This window comes from Penicillium expansum (assembly GCF_000769745.1).
Source record: "Penicillium expansum strain MD-8 chromosome Unknown contig224, whole genome shotgun sequence".
NCBI lineage: Eukaryota > Fungi > Ascomycota > Eurotiomycetes > Eurotiales > Aspergillaceae > Penicillium > Penicillium expansum.
The window spans coordinates 317,025-342,609 of NW_015971275.1; the positions used below are offsets into that span (position 1 = coordinate 317,025).

General features: G+C 48.6%; 8 protein-coding genes across 8 annotated transcripts; 6 read left to right on the forward strand and 2 right to left on the reverse strand.

The window, feature by feature from the left end:
• Positions 1–291: 291 nt before the first annotated feature.
• On the forward strand, positions 292–5,260 carry PEX2_067530 (kinesin-3 motor protein uncA; the record flags this gene model as incomplete). The annotated part of the gene is made up of 2 exons (XM_016744024.1): positions 292–355; positions 420–5,260. 2 exons carry the CDS (start codon positions 292–294, stop codon positions 5,258–5,260), a joined length of 4,905 nt encoding a protein of 1,634 aa, XP_016599737.1.
• Positions 5,261–5,876: 616 nt separating this feature from the next.
• Positions 5,877–7,248, forward strand: PEX2_067540 (uncharacterized protein; the record flags this gene model as incomplete). Its single annotated transcript, XM_016744025.1, has 2 exons — positions 5,877–6,245; positions 6,307–7,248. The coding sequence occupies 2 exons, from the start codon at positions 5,877–5,879 to the stop codon at positions 7,246–7,248; spliced, it is 1,311 nt and encodes a 436-aa protein (XP_016599738.1).
• A 218-nt stretch (positions 7,249–7,466) lies between these two features.
• On the reverse strand, positions 7,467–9,731 carry PEX2_067550 (SLC26/SulP family anion transporter; the record flags this gene model as incomplete). The annotated part of the gene is made up of 3 exons (XM_016744026.1): positions 7,467–9,251; positions 9,313–9,458; positions 9,506–9,731. 3 exons carry the CDS (start codon positions 9,729–9,731, stop codon positions 7,467–7,469), a joined length of 2,157 nt encoding a protein of 718 aa, XP_016599739.1.
• Positions 9,732–12,279: 2,548 nt separating this feature from the next.
• On the forward strand, positions 12,280–12,988 carry PEX2_067560 (glycoside hydrolase family 11 protein; the record flags this gene model as incomplete). The annotated part of the gene is made up of 2 exons (XM_016744027.1): positions 12,280–12,530; positions 12,589–12,988. 2 exons carry the CDS (start codon positions 12,280–12,282, stop codon positions 12,986–12,988), a joined length of 651 nt encoding a protein of 216 aa, XP_016599740.1.
• A 3,190-nt stretch (positions 12,989–16,178) lies between these two features.
• On the reverse strand, positions 16,179–17,206 carry PEX2_067570 (uncharacterized protein; the record flags this gene model as incomplete). Its single annotated transcript, XM_016744028.1, has 2 exons — positions 16,179–16,671; positions 16,737–17,206. The coding sequence occupies 2 exons, from the start codon at positions 17,204–17,206 to the stop codon at positions 16,179–16,181; spliced, it is 963 nt and encodes a 320-aa protein (XP_016599741.1).
• Positions 17,207–17,899: 693 nt separating this feature from the next.
• Positions 17,900–19,360, forward strand: PEX2_067580 (ankyrin repeat domain-containing protein; the record flags this gene model as incomplete). The annotated part of the gene is made up of 1 exon (XM_016744029.1): positions 17,900–19,360. One exon carries the CDS (start codon positions 17,900–17,902, stop codon positions 19,358–19,360), a length of 1,461 nt encoding a protein of 486 aa, XP_016599742.1.
• Positions 19,361–19,779: 419 nt separating this feature from the next.
• PEX2_067590 (uncharacterized protein) lies at positions 19,780–20,737 on the forward strand (the record flags this gene model as incomplete). Its single annotated transcript, XM_016744030.1, has 2 exons — positions 19,780–20,168; positions 20,221–20,737. 2 exons carry the CDS (start codon positions 19,780–19,782, stop codon positions 20,735–20,737), a joined length of 906 nt encoding a protein of 301 aa, XP_016599743.1.
• Positions 20,738–23,950: 3,213 nt separating this feature from the next.
• PEX2_067600 (HET domain-containing protein) lies at positions 23,951–25,512 on the forward strand (the record flags this gene model as incomplete). The annotated part of the gene is made up of 2 exons (XM_016744031.1): positions 23,951–24,958; positions 25,018–25,512. The coding sequence occupies 2 exons, from the start codon at positions 23,951–23,953 to the stop codon at positions 25,510–25,512; spliced, it is 1,503 nt and encodes a 500-aa protein (XP_016599744.1).
• Between the last annotated feature and the right edge of the window lie 73 nt (positions 25,513–25,585).

A 25,585-nucleotide genomic window follows, 5' to 3' on the forward strand; every position in this document is an offset into this window, starting at 1 on the left:
CACAAAAAAAACATCACAGACGCGCAACATCAACATTGGACCGATACATGACGTCTTTGTTGACATCTACGGTTTCGAATCTCGCTAGGAACCACTCCCAAACGACTACAATCGATTTAGCTACACCCAACTCCGCGCTCATTCCCCTGCGACAGACCTTCAAGCCGCGCTCCTAGCGGAGTTCGCGCATCGGTGTACCCCTGTCACCACTTGCATCCCACGTCCGGACTTCGGCTTCCATAAACGTTCATTGTTAACGAACATCTCCCGTGCATGGGTTAGAGAGCAAAAATGGCTCCAGGCGGCGGTGGAAATATTAAGGTGGTGGTGCGGGTGCGGCCTTTCAACAGTCGAGGTGAGTGGATATTGAGGGGATTGTCTCCCTTGGACCCTGAGCTAACCAGTTTGTCCTTGTACAGAGATTGAGCGAGGCGCAAAATGTATTGTGTCGATGAAAGGAAACCAGACTGTGCTCACCCCTCCACCCGGCGCAGAGGAAAAATCACGGAAGGGTGGGAAAGGTGCCGTTGAAGGGAATAAGGTCTTCGCATTTGACCGATCATATTGGTCCTTTGATAAGAAATCATCGAACTTCGCCGACCAGAACGACCTCTTCGACGATCTCGGTTCTCCGCTTCTGGACAATGCCTTTGGGGGTTACAACAATTGTATCTTCGCTTATGGCCAGACTGGTTCGGGAAAATCATACTCCATGATGGGCTATGGCAAAGAATACGGTGTGATTCCACGGATTTGCCAGTCGATGTTTGAGCGCATAACTGCGATTCAGGCGGACAAGTTATTAAATTGCACTGTTGAGGTGTCGTATCTCGAAATTTACAACGAGCGGGTACGCGATTTGCTCAACCCGTCAAACAAAGGCAACCTTAAAGTCCGCGAGCATCCGTCAACGGGTCCTTATGTTGAGGACCTGGCCAAACTTGTCGTCAGCTCTTTCGAGGAAATCGAGAACCTAATGGACGAGGGTAACAAAGCCCGAACAGTTGCCGCGACTAACATGAACGAAACCTCAAGTCGATCACATGCCGTTTTCACCTTGACTCTGACGCAAAAGAGACACGACAAAGAGACTTCGATGGATACTGAGAAAGTGTCGAAAATTAGTTTGGTTGATTTGGCTGGTTCAGAAAGAGCCAACTCCACTGGAGCCACCGGCGCGCGACTGAAGGAGGGTGCGGAGATCAATCGCTCATTGTCCACGCTTGGTCGTGTCATTGCCGCACTCGCTGATGTCTCTGCTGGCAAGTCTGCTGCCGGAAAGAAGAAGAATGCATCTATGGTACCATATCGTGATTCAATTCTAACATGGTTGTTGAAGGATTCTCTGGGTGGAAATTCCATGACCTCCATGATTGCTGCAATTTCTCCTGCAGATATTAACTTTGACGAAACTCTTGGTACTCTGCGATACGCCGACTCGGCGAAACGAATCAAGAACCATGCTGTTGTGAACGAAGATCCGAATGCACGCATGATTCGTGAACTCAAGGAGGAACTAGCACAGCTCCGATCAAAACTTGGAGGAGGAGTAGGACCGGGAGGAGCAGCTGGTGCCATAGAAGGTGCTGTTCCCCAGGAGTACTACCCCCCAGATACACCGCTGGAGAAACAGATGGTCTCCATCCAACAGCCGGATGGAACTGTCACTCAGGTCAGCAAGGCAGAGATTGTAGAACAACTCAATCAGAGTGAGAAGCTCTACAAAGATCTCAACCAGACTTGGGAAGAGAAGCTGCAGAATACGGAACTTATCCACAAGGAGCGTGAAGCAGCTTTGGAGGAACTGGGAATCAACATCGAAAAGGGCTTCATTGGAATGAGCACACCTAAGAAAATGCCCCATTTGGTCAACCTCAGTGACGATCCCCTTCTTGCAGAATGTTTGGTCTACAACATCAAACCTGGAACCACCACGGTTGGTCATATGGATCAAGGTCAAACCGTGGAGATCCGATTGAACGGATCTAAGATCCTTGAGAAGCACTGCACGTTCGAGAATGCGGATAACGTTGTGACCATTGTACCAGCTGAAGGTGCGGCTATTATGGTGAACGGCATGCGGGTTGACAAGCCAACACGACTCAAGAGTGGTTTCCGAATAATCCTCGGCGATTTTCATATTTTCCGTTTCAACCATCCTCAAGAGGCCAGAGCTGAACGGGTTGAGCAGAGCTTACTCCGCCATTCAGTTACCACAAGTCAGCTTGGATCGCCGGCGCCAAACAAAACCCATGATCGAAGCCTGAGCAAGGCAGGATCTGACATGGATGGCGATTCATCCCGGGCAGATTCACCCATGCCTTCACAGCGTAGTCGTGAGTCAGACTGGTTCTTAGCACGTAGAGAAGCTGTCAGTGCTATGGTAGGACCCGACCAGATCTCCAATTTGCCTGATGATGAACTAGACACACTTTTGGAGGATGTGCAGAAGGTTCGAGCTGGACGGCGAGGACTTCCCGAAGAAGAAGATTCCGACTCCATCAGCTCCTTCCCGATTAGGGACAAGTATATGTCCAACGGCACCCTCGACAACTTTTCTCTAGACACCGCTATAACTATGCCAAGCACGCCCCGACAGAATGACGACGATGAAGTTAATGGTGTCGCATCACTCAACCAGGCTCGTCAAGATATGCAGCGGCAGCTGGATCGCCGCAAGGAAGAGTTCCAAGAAAAACTCAAGACCGTGGGGGATTCGTCTGATCCAGACTCACCGGAGCTACAGACTGAGAAAGAGCGAATGGAGTACGCCCTGCGGACGGCTAAGGAGGAATTCGAAGAGCAACTGCGCAAACAAAAGGAGACTTTTGAGACCCACATCCGAGATATGGGAAAGCCAGTTCCTCAAATTTTCGAAAATGGCTTCGCCAAGTTGGATGAACGTGAACTCGAGATCGCGCGCTCAGTGTATAAGCATTGGTCTCAGCGAAATTACGTCAGAATGGCTGAGAAGATTTTGCAACATGCCTCCCTCCTGAAGGAGGCGCAGATCATGAGCCACATCATGGACAAGCATGTGGTCTTCCAGTTTGCCATTGTGGACTATGGTCATAATATGGAATCATCTTATGACCTCGTACTGAACGGAATTTCCGGCGATGAAGATATCCTGCTTGATGAGGCCAAGAAGCCCTGTGTCGGTGTTCGAGTCATCGACTTCAAGCAGTGCGTGATTCACTTGTGGTCAATTGAAAAGCTCCAGCGCCGCGTCCAAGCCATGCGGCAATTGCACCAATACATCGACCGTCCTGACTACATCCAGCACTTCAAACTCGATAATCCATTCTCTGAACCTTGCTCACCCCAATATACTCTTATCGGTGATGCCGACATCCCACTAACGGCTGTTTTTGAAACCCGCGTGCAAGACTTTTCCGTTGAGATAACCTCACCATATACCCAGAGTGTCATCGGAATCGTTCGTCTATCCCTCGAACCATCCTCCGCGCAGGCGCCCTCTTCAACCCTGAAATTTAACGTTGTCATGCGGGACATGATCGGGTTCGCGGAGTGGGAAGGTTCTGATGTACACGCGCAGTTATTTGTTCCTGGTATCTCAGAAGAAGGAGGTGCAACTACAACTCAAATGATCAAAGGATTTGAGGATGGTCCAGTTCGCTTTGAAAGTGTGCACAGCATGAGCTTGCCGCTGTCAAGCCCACGGACAGCAGCATTGAAGGTCTGTGTTTATGCTGGTGTGACGTCGGTTCATCTCGACAAGCTTCTTAGCTGGGATGATATGCGTGACTCAGCGGAGCCTTTACCGCAGAAGCGAACTGCTCCTCGGATCGCAGAGTCAGAATATTACTCAGAAGAACGTCATGATGTCTTTGCGAGAATTCAAATCCTTGAAATGGCAGAATCTGGTGAATACCTCCCCGTGGAGGTTGTTCAGAGCAGCAGTCTTGATGCCGGAACATCACAGCTTCATCAAGGATTGCAGCGCCGCATCTCAGTCAACATCACTTACAGCTCAACGGAAAGTCTCCCATGGGATGATATCAACAACATTCGCGTTGGATCTGTCCGCCTCCTCGATCCCTGGGGCAAGATCCCAGATCAGGACTTCCAGACTGCCGACGTCCCCTTGAAGTTCGTTCAAGAGCCGACGGTCAGGGAAAATGCCGACGGAACCTCTCATGTAACAATTGTCGGCCAGTGGGACTCAAGTTTACATGGATCCCTGTTGCTTGACCGAGTAACGGCAGAAAAATACAGGGTCCAAGTGACTGTCCGTTGGGATCTTGTATCCAGTCGTTTACAGAACCCGGTCGTTTTTGAGGCAGATCAGACAATTCAGATCCAAGGCCGCACCTATGTCCGCCAACAGTCGATGTTCAAGCAATTTTGGAACTCGATTCGTGTCGTGCACTCGACGACCCGCATGTACTCGTTGGTTATTCGGCCTGTTTCGGCTAAGCGTGCTGCTGATCTGTGGCGTATGAACACACAAAATGACTACGTGAAAGGCGAAGAACTTTTAAACACTTGGGCTCCTCGAAAAGTCTCTCTGGTACGAGACTACATTGCAAACCGCAAGCGCCGGCAGCGTGTGGCAGAGCTTCATGCTGCCCGAGGCGCTCTCAGCGCGGGCTCTCTCATTCCATCGCTGGCTCGTACTGGAAGGTCCACTCCAATGCGGGGCGCAGATTTCAATGAGCGCAAAGCCAAACTTTTGCGAAAGTATCTTGACCTGTGGTCGCTCAAGCAGGACCCAACAGAGGCGATCCTCGTCCGGAGTAATACTGAACCCCCTTCGGACGGAGCGGCGCACCATAGAACTTCGGCTACCAACGGCCTCTCCGACAAGCTTTCCCTCAAACCTCGCTTCACAGCCACCATCCAAACTCTCCCTAAAGCCCCCGACGCCTTAAAAACAGGGTACGTGCTTACGCCCGATGATACCAACAACGTTTGGGTGCGTCGTTTCGTGGAGCTCCGCCGGCCGTACCTCCACATCTACTCGGTCCCAGAGGGAGACGAGATCAATGCCATCAACCTCCGCAATGCGCGTGTCGACCATGCGCCCGACTTCGCACGATTACTAGACGGCTCAGGAGCTGGAGCTGATCGTTCACTGTCCGCCAAGGGACGACCGAATGTGTTCGCAGTCTATGGAACCCAGAACACTTTCCTCTTCGCCACGCGCACCGAGGCACAGAAGGTGGAATGGATTTTGAAGATAGACGAGAGCTACTTCAACAGCAACAGCCCCCGAGCCCCCCTGAATGGCGACTAATACTTCTTAGTGGAATTTCCAACTAGTCGCGCGGACATGTCTCTGAATAAGCTTCAGCTTTGGGGCCTCCCTTCATTTCTTATGACATTACGGGTCTAAGTCTACCTTTACCTTCTACTTTATTCTTTCGTTTTCCCATTTGCTTTCATAACCCGTTGAGATACCCCTTGAATATATCGACTCGCTGTGGCAATTCCCCTCTTATGTACATAATAATCCGATATAGTTGGGACTATAGATTCGACTATGCACAGTCTCTTTCCTTTTGGTAGAGAGCTTTGATCTAGTTTGGCCTGTATTACTACCTGATAGACCAGGGTTCTATTGTTCATCTAATTATGTAGATGAATTAAACCAGCCGTAAAGCCTGTTGATCTGTCTGTTTTCTTCCTGTCCTTATTATTGCCGACTATAATTAGAATCCATATTCATACACCCTCAGAATCTAGCTTGTAGGGCGCGCATCTGCAGCGTTGCCGTGGAAACAATCAGAGCTAACACAAGTGACATCAACCCACGAAATACCTGTTCATCTCTTCCAGGCTGAGACCTCCGATGGAAATTTAAATCGAGCCTTAAACATTCAATAGGGCAAACTGGGATTGTTCCAGAAAAAATGTTCACTCAACGCCCTTCATTCCGCTATCTGGCCACCGGCGCCGTGGTATCTCTGTTCATCCTTGCATTCCTCGTCCTCGGCACCGGTACACCCTCGCTCTCATCACAATTTAATATAAAGACACAATCACGACAGCAATATTGTGCCCCGCCCGTAAAATCTTCCGCAGGTTGGGAGTTTGTTGTTGAGCGCGATGGAAACAACCACGGTCTCTCCGAGGACCAATGCCGCATTGCATTCCCAAAGCTATTTGCTGAGATTGACAAGTCCTCTACACTGAGAGAAGATAAACTTGTTTCTTACAAGGATCTCGATTCCAGGATAGTGGATGATGCCATGGTGCGGGGAATTATTGATCGAGGAGAGGTGAGTGAAACATTCGCCCTTGTGGACTCGAGAGTACACGATTCTAATATATTCTATTTAGCTGTATATTGTCGAATATGGCCCCATGCCTATGACAGCATCCAGAGCACGCGCAACCCTAAGCTCCCTCCACCGTGCCCTGACAGCATTCCCAGACCGCCACCTCCTACCCAGTATCGAGTTTATATTCACCACGGAAGACTTCGCAGAAGACACAACAGCCCCAAGCCCCATCTGGGCCTACTCAAAACGCGACTCAGATACCTCGGTTTGGCTAATGCCTGACTTCGGATACTGGGCCTGGCCAGAGGTACAAATCGGTCCATACCACGAAGTGCGGCGCCGCATTGCCGCAATCGACGACGGCGAGACTGCCGCAGACGGCACATTTATGCCTGGCCTGCAATTCCAGGAGAAGAAGAAACAACTCGTGTGGCGCGGCAGTCTGGCGACGAACCCGCCCGTCCGAAGCAAGCTCCTCAAATCTGCGTTAGGTCGTAGCTGGGCCAGCGTGCGCCTCATTGACTGGGATGACCAGAATGATATCCGATTTAATCTTCTGCCTATTGAAGATCACTGTCGGTACATGTTCCTCGCGCACACTGAGGGTCGGAGTTTCTCTGGTCGTGGGAAATATCTTCTGAACTGTCGATCCGTTGTTATCTCGCATGCGCTTGAATGGCGTGAGGCTCATCATGCGGCACTGATTTCAACTGGCCCCGATGCAAACTATATTGAGGTCGATCGGGATTGGTCAGATCTATCGCGCAAGATCGATTATCTGATTGATAACCCGGAGATTGCGGAGCGGATCGCTAATAATGCCGTGCGCACTTTCCGTGATCGGTACCTTACCCCTGCTGCTGAGTCGTGTTATTGGCGTCAGTTGATTCGCCAATACTCTGCGGCTTGTGATTTCGAGCCGGTCTTGTTTTCGACGGGCCGGGATGGGAAAACACAGCCGAGGGGTGTTTCTTATGATACTTGGCTGCTTATGCATTGATGAGGTCTGAATTAGGTGTCTTGTTATGATTGTCTTTTTTATTGCATATTGGCGTTTCTTTTTGCGATATTCCCGGTTGGCGTTGAGGGTGACGACCCTGATATTTTGATATTTTCCCCATTTGTACATGACATATGGATTGAGTGTTTATGACTGACCACAATGCACATTTTTCTCTATGAAACAAGTCAAGTTTCCTTATATTCTTATAGTCTATTTTAAACGGAAGGATTCATGGCTAAATATACATCAACACTGCGCAACGCAGTGGTCAAATCAGGATGGAAGAATGGCCGACCCGCATACTCGGGCGTCGATGATACGGACATTTCCATACCCTTCTCTGTTTCCGATCCTTCAGAGGATCCTTCTTCAACATCCTTTTCACTCGCACTTCCCTGCTGAGGCAACGGCCAAGACCCAAAGCCCGCCGCATTTAGCGCACGCTTCGCCCATGGATTCTTGATACAGGCAAAATGCCACTGCACAACAACAGGTGTCGACCGACGATCCAGCTGGGTACGTATATCCATCAAATTCTGGATACAAGTTACATCGACATTATTAACAGCCGAGAAGTCAAGAATGACAGCCTGGAGAATCGGCAGATGGGAATCATCCGCACTGGAAGAGACCGGCTCATTCCAGGGACGATCGCCCTTTTTCGTGTATATCTCTGCGTTCGTTCCGCGGGTGTGCTTATAGATTGTTTGGACTAGGGTGTCGAAGTAGTGGCTTGCGTTGGGGTAGTTGAAGCCTTCGGAGAAGCGGTAGACGAAGACGCCGGGGCGGGGTCTCTCGATTTTGATGGATGGGTCTGCTTTTGGTTCGTCCACGGGGAGGTAGAGGGGGATTTGGTTGTTTTCGTCGTTTATCCAGGCTTGGCCGAGGAATTGGCCTGGTGCTTTTGCGTGTCGGACTAGTAGGACGGCAACGGAGATGCAGACGGTTGCGTAGATGCTGTTTGGAACTGTGCTGAACAGAGCGACGATTAGGCCCACTGCGAAGATGACGGCGTCTAGAGGTGCGATGAGCCAGAATTGGTAGATGGTGTTGGGTGGAACGATCAAGTCTCCGACTGCGTGGATGATAACGGCTGATAGAGTTGCTTTGGGGATATAGTAGAGCCCGGAGGTCAAAGTGTACATGGCGATCAGGACAACACAGGCGGTGATGATACCGGTGAAGGGGGAGCGTGCCCCGGACTTGGATTGAATAGCCGAGCGCGAGAATGCACCTGTCGCTGGGAATGCACCAAGGAAGGGACCGAGGAGGTTGGTGATGCCGATGGCGATAAGCTCTTGCGAGGGGTCAATTGTATAGTTATTGACACGGCCGAATGTTTTCGACACTGCAATGTGCTCGATGAGGAGACAGATCACACAGGCAGGTAGTTGGGAGACGACGAGCTTGATGACATCGGCTCTGAGTACAGGGACGCCCGCTTTGTCAAAACCCTTTGGCACATTTCCAACTAAAGCAAAGGCGGGATTGTCGCGGCGATGCTGGTTCACGCCAAGACTGATAAGAGCATAAAGGGCGATGACGAAGACTGTGCGTAAGGCGCCAAGGAAGAAAAAGATCTTAGCAAACTGTGGCTTCTTCGCAGCACCGTAGTTGAAGCCTGATCGGAGACTGTATAACAGGAACAGCGCGGTAAGACCCATCGCAGCATCGTATCCTTGTGCGGTGGGAAGATATCTCAGCGTGTCGATGATTATTCGATATGATGGGGTGCTTGTTGCAAAGTCCCCTGTCTGGCCCAGCAGTCCCTTGACTTGTCCCGAGCAGATACTTATAGCAGAACCAACCATGAAGGCTGTAATTGCAGGAACCGGAATAAAGTCAATGATGAAACCTAGCCGTGCTAGGCCCATAAAGGCGATTATGCCTCCGCAAAGTATGGCGATTGATAGGGCGATTTCCGGACCTTGAATCTCGGGGTGGTCTTTTTGTACATCGAGGATGATGCCGCCGAGAACTGTTGACATGGTAGCTACGGGCTGCACGGTTGATATGTTAGCCCATGCAAGTATAAGATAAGACACTACCTGGGTAGCTTACCCCAATTGTGATATCTTTGGACGTTGCAAAGAACCAGTAGATAACAACACCAATGAAAGAAGTATAGAGCCCATATTGCACCGGGAGATTCGCCAGCTTGGCGTATCCCATACTCTGGGGAACCACAACAGCTCCAACCGTTATTCCTAGGACAGTTAGCAGGGTTTAGACTCAATTGAACGAAGGCACTTACCTGCAACCAAATCTCCCAGAAACCATTGGAGGTTATAGTGTGGGATCCAGTTTAAGAAGGGCAACAATCTCACAAAGTATTGTCCAGCCTGCTGTCTGGAGGGAATGCCATCGCTTAACCATTCCCGAACAGTCGGATCTGACTCGTGAGGCAGTGCACTCTTATTATTGTGTACATTGGGAGGGTCTTGTAAGCCAAGCACCTTCTTGATAAGGGCCGACTTCATGTTGATAGACGCAAAATTATCAAGCAAAATGGCAAAAAAAGGTAAAACCCTCTTGGTACAGCAGAAATCACTATGGGCACAGTGGTCTAATCCCTTTAGGGTTAACATTCCTTGGCATCCACTTTTCAATACAAGTGCCATTTATCACGACAGTAGCAGTATATTAAATGACGTAGCCTGTTTCCAGCTGTAGCCATATGGTGCTTTCATAAAAATCCAATATATCCGTGCCCCTGTAGCTAACGAACCTGTATATGTTCCATTTATGACGATTGTCTGACCACTGTGGCATTTACTACAGTGGTACTTTGCTAAATGGCACTTGTAATGAACAGTTATGCCAAGAGATACTATCCCCAAAGGAGCTAGCACACTGTGGCGATAGCGATTCCTGGCGTGCTAACAATAGCCTTTACCGCAGAGAACCGTCGATCAGTGGTTAAAACTCACGAGACAGAGTTGCTTAAGCTTATTTGGAAGCTAAAGGAAATTTTATTCGATATTTTCAGCCGATCTAGCTAAACAAATGAGCCGTAAGGTTGCAAATATTCATTATCTCGTAGCTTGATGTCTTGCAGAGTGGAATGTGGCCAGAGCATCTTTTGGGGTACCGAGGGTTGGTCGCGTGACCATTAGCATGTTTTGGGAAGCGGAAGCCCACAAATGATGCCAAGCACTCGCTAGTCCAGGGGAGGGACTGGCACAGGTGGAGCCTTGTCATCCTTGAGACAAAGCTACCGACAGGGGCGTATTGCAGCATACATAGCCCCTTGCACTGGCATTAAGTATGGAGAGAGTCCTCCGTAGCACCCGTGGCAAATGTCATGGTCTGTAACAGTTCCTTGATTGAAATTTGAAGCGAATCATTAGGTTGTGCATATAACCTTTTCTTTCGTGAGAATGTGGGTCACACTCCGAGACAACATACCGGAAGTTATGAAAGTGAGAATTCCCGGAATTGAATTTTATGAATGCTTCGTTCATACTCCAATGCACACTTTAGCTCTAAGAATCAAGCAACTTGGAAGTGGTCCTGACGTATGTTGTAGGGCGACCATGGCTGGGATGAGGCTAGCATGATATCATCCCTCTCTCGTATTCGGATTCCGAATATTCGAGAAATATACATTACCATCTGCGAAAGTCGCTGTGGAACTACTTTGAGTGCCAACATGTTCATGCTCACACTTCCTCAAACATTGCAAGTCTACTGTACTTGCAAGCCTTCTAATCCCTAATATTTCAAAATATGAGACAAGGTTTAAGCCTCAAGCAAGCCGAATGGGTGGCTTATTTGTGGGGAGCCGCACGGTTAAAATCGAGCCTATGCCTCGGCGTTGGTCTGGTCGCCGATGCAAGACATACGATAACCGTGCTATGTTGTACATAGGGGGTAAATTAGCGGTGAAGGAAATATTTTGGGCAGTGCTTGCCAAGCCCATGGGGTCTTGTACAAAATGTTCTGATGGGGCACCTGCATCTGCGATTAAATGTGCCTGTGGCACAACAAGCTGCTTTGCCAAGCCTCGATGACAGAGCTCACGTGACCACCACATTATTCGAAGATTCTTGGCACGTGTTCTTTTGACCTTCGCGCCATTTGGGGAATTGCCAATACTAAAAGGATGGTTGAAAGACCCAGATTAGCGCCAAAGAACGACTAATAAAATTTGATTAATCGTATAAACAGGTCGGAAACGTTAGGTAAATAAAATCAATTCATTTAGATATTTTATTTAGACAACGGTCGGCCATTTATCGAATTATGTTTGAGCAAACCCACTCCTGATCACGAATTGTGTTGAGCTGGCTGCATAAATGCGGTTCAAACATCAGATCATGGCCTACCTTCCCTAACTACCCACATCATCTACACAGAAAGATACCCACTCGCCAAGATTGGGTTGAGATAAACATCCGCTGATCCATGGATCGGCCATTTTGTCACGTTTTCGCTGACTTTATGTCGACTTCTCTAATGACCAAGATAGTCGGACAAAAGGATCATGTAGCCTTTATTTTGCCGGCGTTCAAACTGCCTGATCTGAGATTTAGCCTGGGCTGAGCCAAAGCTATACCCATTACAGCCGTGATGAATTTCCCCGCATTTGCTTCTGTGCCTGTGGCTGAATTCTTCAACATCCTTGTTTTCATTTGGCGTCGAAGTTTAGCCGCCCCAACAGTTAGGATGTAGGCCCTTGAGTTTAAATTACTGATAAATTGGATTTTAGGCTGGTTGAATGATACAGGGGTCGAGTTGAGGACCTGATGAACAACCGCTAACTAAGACTTGGTAGGAAAGGAATCGTGGTCTGTGTACGAAGTATGATTTGTGCAATCTGTACAAGTGAGGATGGGATAAATGGGTCGCTGGATAAATTGAATGTAAGACATCCGGAATATGAAACTGTCTAGGAACGCCCGTTGACGCCCCACATCCTCCTATCAATATAAAAGGAAGCTTCTCCTGAAGAAAACCCCTGTCACAAAACAACACACTCCAATTCATTCATCTCCCTCAATTACCAACGGCATCTGACCCTTCATCATGGTCTCTTTCTCAAGCCTCTTTGTGGCCGCCTGTGCTGCTGTGACTGCCTTTGCGCTTCCCAGTGAGTTGGAAAAGCGAGCGATCACCACGAGCCAGCAAGGAACCAGCAATGGTTACTTTTATTCTTTCTGGACCAATGGAGGTGGCAGTGTCTCCTACAACAATGGTGCCGCGGGTGAATATAGCGTCACCTGGAAGAACTCCGGATCTTTCACCTCTGGCAAGGGCTGGGCTACTGGAAGCTCCCGGTAAGTCGAATCCGCCTACTTTGCTCTTGATGATATACTTACAAGTACGCCATGTTAGAAACATCAACTTCTCTGGCTCTTTCAAGCCCTCTGGAAATGCTTATCTCGCTGTCTATGGGTGGACCACTAGCCCCCTCGTCGAATATTACATCATGGAAAGCTATGGCGAATACAACCCCGGCAGCAGCATGACCTTCAAGGGAACCGTGACCAGCGATGGATCTGTCTACGATATCTATACCCACCAGCAGGTGAATCAACCTTCCATCTCGGGAACTGCTACCTTCAACCAGTACTGGTCCATCCGCCGGACCAAGCGTTCCAGCGGAACAGTCACCACTGCCAACCACTTCAAGGCTTGGGCTTCTCTCGGAATGAATCTCGGCTCGCACAACTACCAGATTGTCAGCACCGAGGGATACCAGAGCAGTGGATCCTCCGACATCACTGTTTGGTAAGCGTGTGAAAGCCCTGCAGTGGCTTCATACGGACCTGCACTTGGTTTTGGCAGAGTTTGATTGGGAAGGATATGGTGATGGACCTGTTAAATTCCCGTCAAATCTGTATACCGATACTTTGCTTAGGATCCGGTTCATCCGGCCTTGATCATTATCTTTCTCTTGGATAGTTGCTTTTTCGGGAATTAATTATTCTTATGCGTCAACTCTGGATTTCCTTAAACCTAACCAGAATTAGGGTAGAGAACCAGGGAGTAAGAGAAAGGGTTTGTTGGAAGAGACACAGCATTTTTCTACTAGGCTATAGCAAAAACTAACGTATGTGTTCATGATCGATGGACAGACGCTCTTGAGTAAAATTCTTCAGATTCACATTGCCATCTTCATCCTGCGTTATCCTACACCCGCCATCATAAACGGGAGTCCAATCCTTTAGAACACGTGGACATAGCTCATCCGTATTGGCTCTATCAAAATTCATATAGAGACATCTGTTATTACTTTTGAGAACATATATAAATGCATGGCTACATGGCTAGTGGGTAGGCAAAAGGTTCATGTCTAGGGACAAGTTATTACAAATCAGAGCTAACAAGACTTTGCTATCACTAGAGAACATGAGCTTTTAATTATAGGAAGTTTATTTAGTGACCAAAAGGGGAAATAGGTGAGGACTAAAACAGAAAGGGAAATTTTTCAAGGGCTAGGCATTATCCGGTATAGTTATTATAACAACGCTCCGATGGGGCTTTTTGATCTCTCTTTGATTTCTGTAAATAAAGGCGGTAAGAAGCGACTTCTCTATATAACATGACTACCTAGGAATGAAAGTAATTTTGAATCTTTGCTTGTTTCGAAGAGATCAGCACTAGGAGGTGTTCTAGCACTTGCGGATTGTTATATCAGATGCAGCCACCTTGTATAGAAGTGAGTTGAAGAGTAACAGATGCAGGAGAGGCAATATTGTCTGCTGCTCAATTTTTAGCTGTCGTTCTTAAGAACCCGATTTCTGTTTGGGTTCGGCTGATGAATAATTCGCGCATGCTTTATCATGTATCTTGGCATCGCAAAGCCAGTCGCGCTTTTCGCCGGAGGTAGGGCCACCCCGTTTTGATTAGACTTGCTACGACCTGCAGATGCTCCAAGATCCTAGACCCGACCATTGAAGTGGGGCGGCGCAACTGATCGCCTAAACTTCGGAGATTCTTCTTCGGCGCGGATATCCATGGATGTTTCGGTGAGAATGATCGGCCCGCCTTTGGTTGTCTGTTAAGTGGGCGTCATTAGAATACATGAATGTTTATGTTCAATGTTCTCATTTTCCTCCTTTTGTAGTGGTTTCCACAGCTCCAGCTATATTGGTTAAGTCAGGAAAAGTTGACAATTTAATGAACGTTCCCAAGGAATGACGAATACTTAATAGATGAACAAAATTCGATTTATTGTCAACAATATAGCCAGTAGCTATTTTACACACCTCACACATGTACAATATAGATAGGAGACCGGGGGCGGAATTGGGCTATCTCCGTTCGTAAAATCACGGGTACTTTGCTTTCCGCTAACCGGGTGCTATCTACACAGATATATAAACCTTGTTTTGACTGACACTACTGGACACAAATTATATCAGTGCACTGCCGCCAATTTGCTGTAGACACAATTTTCAAGGTCCAAAAGTGCGCCAAAGATCGAGAGAGTGCGTTTATAAGTGTTGAAAGCTCCTCAAGATTTCATGAAATAACAAGACCATACTTGAAACATTTAGAAGACAAAACAATGGCCGCAGATCTTGCCCCAAGAAAGATTATCTTTTCGACTTCTGAAGTCATCTCCGCTCCACCAAGCGAGATATGGCCATACCTCGCTGCTATTGGTGGGGAGAGGCTGTTGATACCTGGATGTACTAAGTCCTCCCTTTTATCGGGCCAAGGCGAAGGTGCAATTCGAAGAATCCATTTCGGTGACGCAATCTTCGATGAAAGGGTGTTAGAGTGCAACTTCGAGACTTTCAAGTTGTGGTATGAAGTTCTTGAACCTCATCCCAGCCCTGCAAAAGGAGTGGCCGCAGTCGTGCAGCTGCACTCCTATGACTTAAACAAAACGACCATTACATGGACTTCGGCAGCGGAGTCGGTACCCCCAGAGCATGAAAAGTACATCAAAGAACAAGCAAAGCTTCTCTGTGAAGGTCAAATTTCTTCCCTTCGGAGACTTGTTGAATCTGATTCATCGATTGCAAATTGAACGCCAAAAAGGAGTGAACGAGACGACTCTTCAAGATAGATCTGTTGTCCTGATCTCAGCGGCGGGTCTCGCATTATCGTCTGCTGAATACTCACTTTCAAAGACACGCCACTTGATTGTTTCAAATGTTTTCGGTAGAAATCAACCCCCTTGGCCGACGGTCAGTGTGGCCTAGAATTTGGGCATTCAACTTTGTGTGACTTATAGATACATCAAGGCTAATTTAACTGTTGTGGCTAGAATAGAGGTAAATAGCAGTGAGAAATCAAGATGCATCATCAATTCATGCGTCCAGAAAAGTAAAATCTTGGTAGTATCATGCAATTTCAGGGTCTATCAGGTGTGAGCTTGAGTCGAACCTGATGGAACCGCGACTCGGCTCAAGTTTCGGTTCAAGGTGCCAACCTTTGGAATCCGAATCGGAACATGATGAGGCCTAGAGTGTAGATTTGCGGGCCAAGAGACAGGAAAGGGACAGGAGACACAAATATATACGCGCCGGGTATGTGTGTTGAAATCTAACGAGTCAAGAATACTACTAATAAGCACCACGAAACTAATGGTCTAAAGTTCAGGGTTCTCAGATACTTGATCATCAACCTTATTTGCCCAAAAGAGCGAAAGAACACCTGAACCCCATTTGAGCCCTATACTAACTGGGCGGGTTCTGGGGCGGCTCGGCCAGGGCGCACCTAATTTCTCGTTCCAGACTCCACTGGCGTTCGGCGGTTGTTCCGTCAATACCCAACGGCCCGAAATATTTAGATCGGGTTTTCACATTGGGAGTTATAATCGGGGAGAATACCGAAGACAATTGATTCATTGATTAATGAATTAAGAATTGATCTAGAGGATATCCCTATATGTTACATACCACTTTCCGTCATTTCGTACATGTGTATCAGTGATTCGGTGTGAGTTTCAGAAAAATGCAAACAACGCATCATTGTAAGACCACAGCCGCGCCCAAAACAATCGCAGCGAGTGATACCCCCAGAACAGCACCTAGTCCATCCCATGAGTTGAAATTTGGGCCAGCTCTTGCCGCAGAGTTAGAAGTAGCCGCAGAGCTGGAAGTAGTTGCAGAGTTGGAATTATTTGCAGAGTTGGAAGTAGACGTAGCCTCAGCAGACCCAGCCTCAGCTGTTCCTGTTGCCTTGAGATCGGACTGATGGTGTACTAGTGAAAGCATAGGCAGAAGAGTCATTCCACCCAACTCATCCAACTGCGAAGAACCGAAGATTGTTGTGCCGATCGAGACGGTCTGCGGAGCAGTCGTGACAACGAGGAGACCCGTGGAGGTGGTCCCATTCACATCGTAGGTTTTAGTCAATGTGCTAGTATCCAAAGCGTTAATGAAGCGGTAACATGCCGTGGCCACATCGATATCGGAGACATTCGTGTAACAGCCGATTCTAATGTCGGCCGTCATGGAACTGGGAAACAAATCTAGTTAGTCATAAACACCCTTTCAAGCGACAATAGTCCACACCACACATACCTAGGGCAGCACATTACTAGAGTCTCGCCTGGGTCTAGAAGCTCCGCTAGCATCGTCAGGGGGTTCCCCACTTTGGGGAGGTAGTCGAGCCACGAGTCGCTTGTGGTGGTGGTAGTCGAGACACCCAAAATTCCCGACAAGCTCGTGGTCTTGTCGCCGTCGCGGGCAGCTACTCCCACCGTTGCCCATCCGGATGGACAGTATAAACCCGGGGAGTAATATGGAATATTATCATCCATCTTAGTTAAATTGGACTCTATGGTCAGAGATGGGAAAAAGGTGCCAGTGGGGGTACAGCCATAATCGCCATATGTAGAGCATTGCGTCGCATAGTCATACAAAGGAAAGTCAGTGGTATTTCCAATCAAGAAATCGCCAGCAGTTGAGCAGCTCGCTGGCGCGGTGAAGGTGGTGGTCACCGGGCCCCAGTTCTTGAAAGTGTTCCCATCGCTGACAGTGATGCTGGGCATAGTTGCGAAGGCGATCAAAGACCAGCCTCTTGATTGGAAGAGAAGGATGAAACGGAAGGATGAAAGTGAAAATGAAATGAGAACAATCAAGGGTCCAGGTGCCACAATAAGCGGGCCCTTCTAGAAACACGAAAATTTTGCATTAGGATCGTTATCCGGAAGGCCTACGGAGTAGCGAGGACAAAAATTCGGTAAGGAGAAATTGCTCAAAGAATTCGGCGAAATGATGCTGGTCTAGCTATAGCAAGCTAGATATCACTTTATATTCCTTGGCGAAGGTGTTCAAGCTCTACCCGCTTCCCGGGACCGTGGGTCCATTCATCAGCTCGCCAACATCCAATTCGGCTTCAGGCTCTGTAACAAAAGGGAAACCTCCAGCTAGATATAGTATAAATTGTGGGATAGATGATACCGGAAAGCTTGACGAGGACAAAGCGAGGACAAAGCGAGAGGAAATTGTTGATAGTAGGCTTAGGCGAACAGTGGCCTAGCAAGGAAGCTAAAGGCTTTCTGGGCTAGCGTGGGATAAAATATAGAGGAATCAAACGGTGTGTTATCAGTAGTAGATAAATCTACGGAGTAAGAGTTGATTGAGATTAGCGCTAATTTAGTGACCACGGTCAAATTTTCACCTTTTGAGGGGATGTCACAACTTCTTACCCCACCCCCCTTTCTGTGCCATCTACCCAAATCATGTCCAGGATTGAAAACCTTCCGACTGAGTTGATTCTCCTAATCGCCTCGTTCTTGCGATCCGAATCATCTCTTGCTGCTGTGGTTCTGTCAAACCGGCGTCTCTACGGAATCTGCACCCGCCGCCTTTACCAATACAATGCGCTCCACGGCAACAGCTCTGTTTTAGAATGGGCGGCGCAAAATGGTAGTATGGATACACTGAAAATGGCGCTAGATGCTGGTGTCCCTCTACCTAAGGAACAGCCGAAGGGGGAGAGAAGGCACGGGGGCACAATCTCCCAATTTGGGCGTGAGGGCTCGCGCCTCTACAAAGCCTTCCAGCCGCATCCCATCTCGCTGGCAGTGCGCGCTGGTCATGCAGATATTGTCCGATACATGATTTGCCACGGTGTGACTTCCAATATGAGGGACCCGGATGGATTCTCGCTGCTGGCGCTGGCCGCCATCCATGGCGATGTTTCTCTAGCAAGATATTTACTTGACGTTGGATCCTGTCAAGGGATTCGCAGCTTTGTAGGCCACCGGCCTGTGTGGCTGGCGGCATTCCAAGGGCATGTGGATGTGGTTGACATGCTTCTGTTGGCGCCGAAGCAAAATGAGGATGAGCCCGACAAAGAAGAACTGATGAAAGATGCCCTGATCGCGGCGGTCCTGGGTGAGCAGGTCCAAGTGGTCCAGTTATTATTCACACATGGAGTACAAGTAAATGTCCTGGGTCATTTGGGACAGAGTCCCCTTTTTATCGCTGCGAGCAGAGGAATGAGCGATTTCGTGTCGCTACTTCTTGCCTACGGTGCGGATCCAAATTTGATCGTGGACAGACGAAACGCGCGTGCGCCCTTGACAGTGGCAGTGATGAAGGATCACGAGGAAATTGTCCGGATGTTGGTCCGCCGAACTGTGAGTCATCACCGTACCAGAGCGTTGGCCTATGCGCTTTCATCACCTGCCAATATACGACTTGCCAAAATCTTACTTCAAAGTGGCGCACCCCCTCAGCTCTGTCCATCCGATATAGCGGACGATGATGAGGATTGGGTGCAGCCTCTTGTTTATGCCGCGAGGGGGAACGATTTAGAGGTCGTGGAATTGCTCTTGGAGTATGGGGCAGATGCAAATGTGCGGTGGTCCAAAGAATCTCCTTACGAAATTCACACACCTTTCAACCATGCCCTGCTTTGGGCTGTGGATGAATCCAAGGAAGCGATGGTGAATTTGCTACTAAAAGGTGGGGCTGATCCGGATGTTACTGATATGGCAGGACAGCCTGTGCTCGCGTATGCCGTTTACAGCCAGCATGAGGGCATACTTCGCTCCCTCCTGGATCACGGGGCGAATCCTTTCCGAGCAATGGATGATTGTGGTAGGAAACTGTTGGGGTTTTGGCCAATGAACCAATCGTTCTCGGCGCAACTCCAAGAGGCAGAGGTGAAGTGGACTAAGCAGCATCAGTGCTGATGGTAGGCGATCTCCTATTGTTTTTTTTTCTTGTCTTTTTCTTAAATCAGGTTTGTTACATATTCAAAGGTTTGAAGGATCGTACTAGCCCTAGTCATGGGAAATGATGTCATAGGAAGTATTGTAAGACCCCTTTTCCCCGAGTCTCAGCCCCGTTCCCTTTTCCCCGCCATTTTGAATTTACTCTGCTCGGTCTTGTCCTATTGGATATATGTCCGATTGGATATAAGCATCGACCCGTGGACACTTGTCTAAATGTAAGCAATCAGCCTCGGGCACCGGGCGTTAATCACCTGCCCAGACAACCTAGTCCAATACATATATATACCCTTCTCCATGTCAGCAGTGGTCAGAATCCCAAAAACATTTCAACAAGATCTCACCCAGTGTCCTTGATCCCAAAAACTTATTCAATAAACATGGCCGAAGGGGGCTACGTCAACGGCTGGGAACAGTACACATCGCAGAACCAAATCACCCGCTCCGCCACCTCGCAAATTGGTCATCCAGATGCCGCGGCTCTCGCCCACCTGTCACATGCACTGTACATCCCTCGTCACGACAGAAAAGGCACTCACCTAGCCATCCACGACATCAGCGACCAGTATGCAACTGCTAAGGGCACACTCCCCGTTGGGTGTACCAGGTATGCGGTAGCCATAGGGGTCATGCCGAAACCACAGGGCGATGGACCAGATGATACCACCGTCTCGTATGATGTGAGTTTCAGTCTTGAAAAAGACGAAGAAGCGGTAGTGGGATTGGTGAAAGGCAGAGCGCTGTCACCCCCGTCTGCTGAGGTAGAATTGTACGCTACACTTTCTCTGAACCTCGGTAAAAAGCGATACTCATACTCACAGGGAAATATCCACCGCCGAAGAGGAAGCCGCTATCTTAACGACAAACGGCGCAAATGAAACCGAGATATCGCTCGATGTGACATATCCCATTGCCGCCTCATCAACCCGCAACGGCATCGTGAAGCACCCCTACTTCACCTTCCAAGTCCCAGATGCCCACGCTGGATCAACAACCTATCAATGGCAGATACACCCTAGCCGGAACGGGCGCCTGCGGTATACACTTGTCCGCAGCCCCGCACCACAGCATGACCAACAAGAACCCAGCGATACTGATATCCAGGCCGTATATTACCACATCGGACTTGACGACTCGTTGTGGCTGTCGCACAGTGAGGGCATTCTGCTTCTTCCTGCTGGTCAGAACTCCGCCAAAGAAAGTATCGTGGTGAGTAGTGTGCTAGGAATGCTATGGCGGCTGCGAGAGCTTCACAGGGGAAAGGGTAAACTTTTGAAGCCAGGCGAGAAGAAATCGCGCTTGGGGTCGGTTAAGCGGCTTTTTGGAAGTAAGGAGTAAAGCTTTGCGCGCTAATCGGGCAATTGGAATGAGATACGATTCGTCCCAACCCGCCTTGTGGTTGAGAGTCATGTACGGAGTATAAATGGGCAATTTGTATCTAGGCATGAACCTAATGAGTGTGGTGGTTTAAAACTACGAATGCTAGGCCTTCTAGTTGCCATTTTCGGATGAATGCAGAAAGTATAAATGTTAGAATAGGGGTTGTATAGTGGAATAGAAGAATCATATTAATTTTTCACGACGCTGGACTACCTAGCCAGAACCCTGTACGCTTCGAGTTCAATATCTGTCTCGGCTTGGCACTACGTTGGCACTGCAGGTTGTAAGTATCGTCGAGGTAGTGATAAGATGATACATCAGATAATCAATCAGACCTGGCGTTGACTTGGTGGTTTGTGATTCTCCCCGGTTCCCACCTTAGATATGTTAGAAGTGCCTAGCTCGACAGGGCGACGGGGTATCCCTGGTTTACGAAAAGCCCCCGATATAGGGTGTTGGTTCATCGGTATCGGGGCAGCTGTTGATAGAACTTTCAAGCGAGTTGATGTTCCCACAGGCCCCATGTGATAGAGGCAAGGGCTAGTATTCAAAGTGGAACCCCAGGGCCAACACCGATGGCGGTCTCATGCGATGAACTGGAACCACCATTGGACGACGCTGGTATGGATGTGTTGCCGGATATCGAGTCTCCTGGAGAATTCGCAGATAAGCCCGTCACACCTGGGATAGCAGTGCCGCTTGGGATATTGACTGATTTGAAGTCACCACAGTCAACAGTGCCGTTCTTTAATGTAGCCGTGCCGCAGCAGTGCATGGCTTTACTTCCATTTTACTGGGCTGCGACGATTGGGAATTCAGAGTTCTTGTTATAAGGCACCGTGAGCGAGGTGATTTGAATTAATACCTTGCATCTGTCTACTCATGCCTTAGTTTGACTAAGGAAGATAGCACCAACTACAATAAGTGTAGGAGCCGCGTGAGTTCCAGCTCCGGTCGGTACAACATGCGCGGGATAGCACAAACGCACGCTTCCCTTGTAGGTAGCATAGACTATTTGACATTCACATATGGCCTTCAATGCAACAAAATGTTGTCGCATTGGAAGTACACGGAACGTCCTCATTGGCCTAGCTGCCATCGGGATTGTAACAGTTGGAGAGGACCCATTTGGGCCATAGGAAAGTTGCAAGGGCGATAGAACTAAACCATATATGTTGTTTGAGCATGGCGATATCAAAATTCAAATTCGAATTAGACGGAAGAAAATAAGACCTCGTTATTACCATCAGCTGACAAGGGCGACCCCTTTGCCCTCCCCTTCAGCATCACTGTTTTCAGTTCTTTTTTGTAAGACAGTATGTAAATTGATATTAGGCTTTACCGCGAGTCCCACCAGTCCCACGATCTATTTTCTCTTTCTTGCAGACCGCTTCGGTTCAGCAGTGGTGGGGGAACGGGAAGATCTTCGAGCAGTGGGAGCGGGTTGACGGGTAGTGGGCATAGTCTGACGGGCAGGAGGAATAGGCTGACGAGCAGGGGTAGCAAGCTGACGAGTAGGGGGAGCAGGCTGGCGAGCAGTGGGAATAGGCTGACGAGCAGTGGGAACAGGCTGACGTGCAGTGGGAGCAGGATGACGGATAAGGGGAGCGGGTTGGCGAGCAGTGGGAGCAGGCTGGCGAGCAGTGAGAATAGGCTGACGAGCAGTGGGAACAGGCTGACGCGCAGTGGGAGCAGGCTGACGAGCTGTGGGAGCAGGATGACGGATAGGGGGAGCGGGTTGGCGAGTAGGGGGAATAGGCTGATGAGAAGACCCACTAACGGCACCTTTGGCGCCAGCAACACTGCCTGGCTTCTCATCCTTACACTTGGAGCAAAGCTCGTTAAGTAATCTTTCCCGGATATGAGTCACTGTGTTATCACATTTCACGCCACCACCATGGGTGTAATCCGCGTTTGTGTCTTCCAACCCATTATGCCTGCAAGAGTAGACTTGTCGAACAATTACCTCCCAGCACATAACGATGAGGTTGGAGCCTATAGACCTATGTTAAACAATCACGTCTACATATCGGGCCTAGGGTGGTATTACTTACTTTATCGAGGGATAGGGAAAACTATTCGAAGTGACTTCAGTTTGCTCTTGTGATATTTGGCATATAAGAGGTTGGACTTCTGGTGGAAATCAGAGGCATCGATGAAAGGTTACTGAGAATATTCCTTTGGGAGCATCACAAGTGGGCTACGGAGTATAGTATTTATATGTCGTTTTGAAGTTCAGCCTCGCACTGGCGGCTGCCAAGGACGCTAGGACGCTGTGTGGTAAAGGAGGACTTGATCCTTGCAATGTTAGTATGTGCCTAAATCTCTCGAGTCCTGTCTACAGGGTAGTGGGTACTGTGGACTCACTACCATTTGTCGTCAGGAGCGGGCTCTGGGACGCAACCCCCGCATAGCAGTATGTATGTAATAGCGAGCTAAATCGGGTAAATGAAATCATCATCATCATAGTATGCGCCCAAGGCCACGGTCCGACCACCAAGTGGCCACGTTGTTTCGCAAACCACGTGAATTTTTCGCCCTATGTTAATGGTTGGTTGTAATAAAACGCCAAATATTTCGGATGCGCGTATAGTGGCTGGCTGCGAGGTTGACAAGATAGATATGCAGGTTAAATACTATAATTCCGCGTCAAGTCGCTCTGTTGTAGGCACATTTAATATAGACAACTAACTAACCGTAACTCTACATGCCATTGAAATACTAAAAAAAAGCACTGTCTCCCCACTACGAGCTCAGGATAGTCACTGCGGAAGGTGGGCTTTTACATTTTCATTTTCAGAAAGGCGTCTGTCAGCCTTTGGTCTGCCCGCAGCCTGGGCACTGTTGGACCAGTAGGAATCCGAAAATCACCAGCCTAATCCTGAACTGTATTTAGTTGGAGTACGCCACGTTGGATGCCTCGCTGCCGCGTGACTTCTTGTTGGGGCAGTGGTTGCCTTTTCCCGTCACCTCCAGGCAGATTCACAGCTCAATATCACTAAACTTCTTTTCTGTTAGTTCCTTTAGGCTGTAAGGTTTTGGACATGCCGTGAGTGCGATATGGGAATTTTTGGGCGGACGCTGAGTGTCTAACAGCCCCTCTCATTATCAGCCAACACGCTCATTGTGATACTCATCCCCTCGCCTCCTAGGTAGAAAATGTCTCAAATAATGTGCCACCAAGAGACCTTGTACAGATTGTGCATTTTCTGTCGCACTTTGGAACCTATGAATGGGCCCTGTCCTGTCCTTCAGGGGGAGAAGTCACGAATATCACAAACTGGGAGGAATGTCGAGTCGGACACTCTAGTTTCAGGTCTTTCACCTCAAGATGCTGAGTTGATCTCAGCCCTCCATCAGCAGCCTAGCTCTCTGTGTGCTCGTTGCTCGGCCTACGATATTCTTGGCGTGCTTCTGAAATCTGACCCTACGGCTGACCCGCGACAAGAATATGAAACGCAGAGTTTTAACGATTTTACGCGATCGATGCTGCACGTTGGTCGCCCTTCATCGGTTACTCTCACGGCATCATGCCCCATCTGTCGGCTATTCTACTGTGTTCTACCAAGGAAATACGAACCTGTCCGACAAATTACTAATGGTCGAAAAATAACACGCACAACCGAGGCTGATATATACTTTGAACCACGTCGAACCTATCTGAGACTGCGCAATTGGGATACTCTTCCAAAATACTTGAGAAAGCAATGCGCGGTCGTGTTGCATATGACTGAAAGCTACCTCGAGAGTAGCATCTCTCGTAACTCTATGCCATTCAGCCCCAGTCACTCACTGACAGAAAAGCCACGCATCTACGCACCCACAATCGCGCTTGAACCTCGCCTTGCGCCCCCAGATCGGAAATTGAACAGTATGAGACCCATCAGTTCCAATGTTGATTTTTCCCTGCTTCGCCAGGCACTAGGCTTATGTCTAGAGAAACATTGTACCTCTTGTTCGACGCAGAAGCAGAAAAGGCCAGAACTGCTGGAGACTCGCATGATCGACATTGTCGAGCGTATCGTGGTCCCTTGCCCACCCGATTGCGATTATGTTGCCTTGAGCTATGTATGGGGAGGCGTAGAACCTTCCCCTGGGTCGCTCAAGAACAGGTGCCTTCCACAGACTATTGAAGATGCTATTACGGTGACGCAGGCTTTGGGCAGACGGTATCTATGGGTGTGTATATACATCTAATCCCTTAATCAGCCATTCAGTTATCTAATCTATATAGCTAGGTCGACGCCTTGTGCATTAATCAAAGCGAAGAGCTCACTTCGTCTGAAAGAAAAGAAAAAGAAAAGCAACTTCGCTGGATGGGCATCATTTATGGCGGTGCCACTGTGACCATCGTGGCAGTGTCAGGCCTAAATGCAAATGCTGGCTTACACGGTATATCTGTTCCACGTTTGGCTCAAGTCACAGAGAACATCGATGGACATACCGTGTTTACCAGTCCTCCGTCGTATTTTACAGAAACAAGCGAGACTTTATGGTCTCGTCGAGCCTGGACCATGCAAGAACATCTGTTATCTAAGCGATTGCTTTTCTTCAGTGAAAGTCAAGTAGCATTTGAATGTCGTGAAGGCTTATTCGAGGAGGTTTTGCACTACACGACGAAGGGCGATACTATAATCGACGACACACCTCACCCATCGACTAGTGAAGACCCCCTTACTCGGTTTTTGTATGGGGATGAAGTGGTAGGGATTCATTCAATATCTCCATCATAATACCCGTCCGTGCCATGAATCATTTTCCCTAATGACCAGTTATAGAAACCTGATTCTGATGAAACCCCCTGGA